At 41.7% G+C, this 6,181-nt stretch overlaps 1 protein-coding gene across 1 annotated transcript in view; it reads left to right on the top strand.

Moving 5' to 3' along the window:
* WEE2 (WEE2 oocyte meiosis inhibiting kinase) overlaps positions 1-6,181 on the top strand; it is a 23,119-nt gene that overhangs the window by 10,037 nt on the left and 6,901 nt on the right. The window contains exon 5 of the mRNA XM_007103329.1: positions 1,629-1,750. Within this exon, the coding sequence (XP_007103391.1) occupies positions 1,629-1,750 (122 nt within the window). The remainder of the gene's footprint in view (positions 1-1,628; positions 1,751-6,181) is intronic.

The raw sequence follows: 6,181 nt of genomic DNA, 5'->3' as shown, positions 1-6,181 counted from the left end.
TTTTGCGGTACGCGGGCCTCTCACTGCTGTGGCCTCTCCCGTTGCGGAGCACAGGCTCCGGACGCGCAGGCTCAGCGGCCATGGCTCGCGGGCCCAGGCGCTCCGTGACATATGGGATCCCCCCGGACAGGGGCACGAACCCGCGTCCCCCGCATCAGCAGGCGGACTCTCAACCACTGCGCCACCAGGGAAGCCCCCTTACTGTTTTTTTTTAACGAATAGATTTATGGAATGATCTTCTGGTGCCTGTTTAGTTCATCAGAAATATTACCAAGTATTGTTAACTCACTGGTTATCTCTACTTTGCATTAATAATAAATTCAATAGTCAAGTTGCAAAGTCTCCTTCCTTGTAAGCGAGGAAAAACTAACAAAAATTTAAATTTCATTCCCAGAACTAAATGTTCAAAAGTTCTTCCTTTCCACAAGGAAAACAAATATTTTCAGATTCAGCCACTGCTTTTTATGAACTCTGGGGAATATAGTACTAAAATGCTGAATCTGACATCAGTCTTTGGAATTCTTCATTTGAATAATGAAATTGATCAAGTACTATATTTTGCTCCTTTTGTGTTGGATTTCCTATTGCATAATGAATATCTGCCCCCAAGACTGTCCCTGTGACTACATCATACTGGCTGAGTTTAATATTGACTATAATGATTGTTTAGCCTTCATAGGGAAGGTAGAGGGCCCATCACAATATCCACAATCAAGTCCATTTCTTCTTAAGCCCATTAGGGTTTTTAGATTGTGATACAGTGAAAATAAGAATCAAAGCAGGTCTGGACTTCCCTGGTGGCGCAGTAGTTAAGAATCTGCCTGCCAATGCAGAGACAGGGGTTCGAGCCCTGGCCTGGGAAGATCCCACATGCCGCGGAGCAACTAAACCCGTGCACCACAACTACTGAGCCTGAGCTCTAGAGCCCACGTGCCGCAACTACTGAAGCCTGCGCGCCTAGAGCCCGTGATCCGCAGCAAGTGAAGCCATGACAATGAGAAGCCCGTGCACTGCAACAAAGAGTAGCCCCCCCTCACCACAACTAAAGGAGGCCCGTGCACAGCAATGAAGATCCAACACAGCCATAAATAAATAAATAAATAATTTTTTTTTTTTAAAAAAGAATCAAAGCAGGTCTGCTGCTGAGGTAATAACCACCTAAGATTCCTCTCTACATATGTCATGTTCAATCAAAAAACCATGGACTTTGGTCCAGGACAACCAAGGTTCTGGTCTTAGATCTACTATCACCAGCTTGACTTTGGGTCAGTCACTTAACTTTCTAAAGCCTTAATCCTTGCCACTATATCATACTGAGGCGTGACAAACATTAAATGTGGTAAAATAGTAAGCAAGCAGTGAGCACTCAGTAAATGTTCTGCCATTCAGGCTCCGGACGCGCAGGCTCAGCGGCCATGGCTCACGGGCCCAGCCGCTCCGCGGCATGTGGGATCCTCCCATACCGGGGCGCGAACCCGGTTCCCCTGCATCGGCAGGCGGATGCGCAACCACTGCGCCACCAGGGAAGCCCCCTTTCATTCTTAATAATGCCTCATAGCTTGTCTTTTAAAAACCTTTGTATGTCTATTATCTTGATTCAATTTTCTCAGTGCTTTTCCGTCTCTTAGGAATTTGGCTATGCATGAAGTTTATGCTCATGCGGTACTTGGGCATCACCCCCACGTGGTACGTTACTACTCTGCATGGGCAGAAGATGACCACATGATCATTCAGAATGAATACTGCAATGGTAAGTACGTGGTCTAATATCTATGGAGAGGGAGATGAACTTTTAAGTCTTCAGTAAAAAATCTTTGCCTCCTTCTTGTAGTTTATGGCAGGTATATTAGAGTCATACCTAAAAGTCTGTACTACTGTTTTGTTTGGAAACAGAGAGCTGGAGAAAATGAGCTGAGCTGGAAAGGAATTTCAGGCTTATGCTGTTATGTATTTCTTTCAAAGCTGATGCACAGCTAATACACAGAAGCTATCACATCCTTCACACTTTAATTAATACTTAAAGAGAAAACTTTCACCCTGGTGGTTTGAATGGTAAAGCATCCTTTTACCATTTACTAGGTATTCTAAAAGATGTAAGCCATAGTCCCTACGATTTTGGGGAAGGGGTGGCAAACTTATATAGCCAACTTTTGATTAATTTTGGAGTGGATTCCTGTGTTTGGGGATTGTTCATGTTTCTTGCTGCTTCTTACCTTTGAGCTTTAAGTATTCTCAGAAGAGTAAGGGCATGGGGTGGGGTGCTGGGACTGAAACTTAGTGACTTCAGATATATTCTCCTAGGTCCTTCAGGACCATATATACACTGTAACCAGTAAAACCTTTTTTTTTCTGGGCTACTTAAATTATAAAGAGTGGTCCTTTGGATTAACATATTTCTAATCCATGATTAATATTTCTAATCTATGATTAAGGGGTGACATAACAGTAGTTGTGTATTCTTATTCTCGGAAATACATTTTCATCAAAATGTTCATTGATAAGGTAGAAAAGTGCTACCAGTTGAATAGAAGCTTGCCATCATTTTAGGATGCATCCATATTTTGCAATCCATATTTTAGCCACAGTAATATTGGATAACGGCATCCCCCCCAACATATACACCCACCCTGAGCTTCTTTAATAGTACAGTCTGTCTTCGGGTAAGTTTAATGAGCACTGGATAGCCCTGAGTATGTATGTCCAGCCTGGCTTTTGAGGACAGTGATCAGTGGTAAAGCTTCATCACTGTATACAGGATTGATTTTACAAGTAGGTAAGTAAATAACATTACGAGTTGCTAAAAACATAGAAAATGGTAGAGAAGACATATCCTATAAAATAATGATCTGGCATTTCCCTTATTGTTTCCTTATAGCCTGATTTTCTCTTAGCCTTACCTGTGAACTTCATGAGTTTTTTTCCTTAATAAGCTCACCCCAAATCCCTTTTTCGAATAGTTTCTTTGGGATTAAAAAATGGACCCTTTCCTTATACTCGTGATTGAGAGGTTGAGACTTTCTTATCATCTCTTCTTAATTTCCTCTTAACATAACCTGAGATTCCCTATTCTTTTTCTCTCTTCCCTCTCTCTATAAAGAGGATTGATTTTATTTCCATGACATTTAGCTACTAACAAAGAGAATATCAAATTAGAAAAGTAACAAAGAGAAACACAACTAATTTTAACCTGCGGGCAATGTAAATTTTAACTGGGGCCATGTAAAAGTTTCAAATTTTCAAAAAGAATAAGATGAAGTGATCTATTACAAATCATCTTCTAATTCTTTTCAACATTTGAATACCTTCTATAGGCTCGACACTGTATTAAGCTCTAGGGTGAGAAATGCTGTAGAGTGAGATAAGGTAAGTAAGTCCTTATCTTCAAGGAGCTTTATTCCATCTGCTCTGTTAAAATGAATACAAAAGAGACAATCTGATGCAAAGCCCTATGGTACAACTGCGGATACAAAGCGTTCAGGGAGGATGAATGTGCGCAAGAGGCAGTGTGGTGGGATGGGCCTGGGCTTTAAAGTCAGCCAGACCTGGGTTCAAAATCCAGCTCTGTCACATAGTAGTTGTAGGATCACTGCGATGTCATTGAATCTCAATGAGTAAAGAGACAGTACTATTTACTTAAGGGAGTAGTTTGAAAATTAGCAACAGTATATGTCAAATGCTAGCACAATATCAAGTCCCAATACATAGTAAGAACTTGATAATACTTGTCATTAGCATAGCCGGAGGAAATCTCATAAAGGAGGTAAGACTTGAATGAGACCTTGCAGAAGGATTACTAGAGTTTAGGCAAGGAGAGGGTAGACCACCCAGTTAAGGGGAACAGCAGGCAGGCTAAGAGCACCTGCTGGGAGCGGGGCTGGCTTTGCAGACGGTAAGGAGACTAACAGGCCTGAGGTGACCCTACAGGAGGAAATAACATCAGCAAGGTAAAAGGTGGGAAGACTGCAGTGGCCCGTGAAAGCCAGGCAGTGAGTCTGACTAGATGGGATAGATTATGGGGAATCATTGTTTGTTCATCACGGAGGTTCACCAACTTCACTCAACACTTGCCAATTAAAATGGGACGGCGATTTAGCAAAATGTAATTCACATACATTGAACCTTTCAGATGTGAACTGATCATGGAAAATAAAGCATGCCCTTATACCTTGTTTGTAGTTAAGGATAATCCACGTTGAGACTTTGCCTGATGGCTCTAAGTAAAGGATAATAAGCCCAAAGTATGTGTAAAGTAGCAGAGTAGTCAGTGCCTCATTCCTTCTACTCCCTCCCCACTGCATCCTCTCCCTGTTTCTCACCTCTTCATCCTTATGCCCTGTTTCCCCATGTCCACCCTTACCCCTCACCCCTAGCCTCTCATAGCAGTCTGGCTGGAACATGTACTGTTATGGTTTTAACTCTGATTATAAGTTAGATGATTCTGATAACTTAGATTTTAACTATTAGAGGCTAACAGTCATCTGATTTCCCCTCCTGTCCCTCCTGAACCCTGAACTAATCAAAAGTTCCCTCCTTCTCTGCCACCCTAGCCAAGATCCCCTACAAGCCACCTCTGGGCCACCCTCAGAAATCTGAAGGTTTTCTGGTAGCAGGCTGGTTCTGCAACAACCAGAATTCTAACCGATTCGGGACTGGATGATTAATCTCTCCCTAAAGGCAGTGTTTTCTTTTGACGTCTCTGTCACAGAAGTTTTACAGGGCATGTTCCCCTAGAATGGTGGTTCTCATACTTGCTCAAGTGATGTGACATCCAGAAGTCTGTGTCTTCTGTGGAACACCATGAATACTGGTTATATTTTTCCACCAAATAAGGGACAACTTTACCAGCAGAAAAATATGCTTTGTGTTGTTGGTAGCAACATAAAATCAAGATTGTGAGAATACAAACATATGAACACAATATCCTGTTGAATTGTTGGTCTGCTTTTTGCATTTCATTGTTGGAAGGCATTTGCTATTTATTTGTTTCGGTATCTGTTAGGCCTCAAGAGCAGACAGGAAAACATGGATATATATTTCTTAAGTTTTTTTTTTTTTTTTTTTTCCTGCCAAGTAGGGCAAGTATCTTTATTTTATCTAAAGGAAGGAATTCAGCAACTCATCTCACAAAGGTTGTTTGAACAGAGCTGCCAGGAGCTGGCTGTTTCCTCCTAGGGCACCATGCTGGCAGGAGCCAACTCCAGGAGGGTACCTTGGGTTACAGAGCTAAGGCTCCAGTGCAGCTGGGTGAGATTAGGAGAGATGAAGTTTACAGTTCATTCAGTATTGCTATGTCTATAAACACATGCTTCCCTGTTAATACTATTTAGTAAAGAACAGTTAACTATGCTCTTCCATAAGAGTGTGTGGACAATCAGCTTTAGCTCTAGCAAAATAAGGATATTCCAATACAGTCGTATAAATGAGTACTTTCCAGTAACTTCTACTCTTCTAATTACCTCTTGGCTATCTTTAATATTACCTATAGAGATTCTAAGTAACTAAAAGTGCTGCTAGTACTGGTCTAGTTACCCTTACTAAATATCTGCAGCTCTTCAGGGGATTAGAAATACCTCTGCTTATAATCTAAAGGAACATATTAAGTGGATCCTAAGTAACCTAGGATGCTTCTTTCTTTCCATACCTTTCATAGGGTCCTTGACTCAGCCTTTCTTTTCCCTCTGTTGCCAGAATAGACATTCAGTTCAGAAAATACTTATTACATGCCAGACCTTGGCACAGTGAAGATGAATGAGCCGTGGTGGGCCCTGTCCTAAAGGAACACCCGGGCTAGTGGGGACCTGGGGGCTTTGTCACAGCTCATAACCTTATCTGCAAACTTAGTATTGAGGTGACTGCATTTTTAACAAGCACTCTTTCTTTACTTATTCTTCCTTTCTAATTAATGTCTTTGACAGTCCATAAATTCTTTCCCAAGAAGACTCCCAGGGGAAAAGAAAATAACCTTTACTTTAGCCCTTTTTGTGTTTCTGAAAGGGGCTGAATTCTCCTTTCTGAACTTATTTTAACATGGCAGCTCAAGCTTTAAATTCAGTTTTACATACGATACTAAAATGTCGATTTCCTTAAAAGTACAGTTACCATCTCAGATCCTCCTGTTCCGATATGTACTTGGAGGGTGGAGCTGTGGGCTTTCTAACTGACGGCGGGGGGTGTGGGGGTG

This window comes from Physeter macrocephalus, chromosome 5, assembly GCF_002837175.3.
Source record: "Physeter macrocephalus isolate SW-GA chromosome 5, ASM283717v5, whole genome shotgun sequence".
In the NCBI taxonomy this organism is placed as follows: Eukaryota; Metazoa; Chordata; class Mammalia; order Artiodactyla; family Physeteridae; genus Physeter; species Physeter macrocephalus.
Note: the sequence above shows the minus strand (reverse complement) of the source record. Positions and strands in the feature narration are given on the sequence as shown.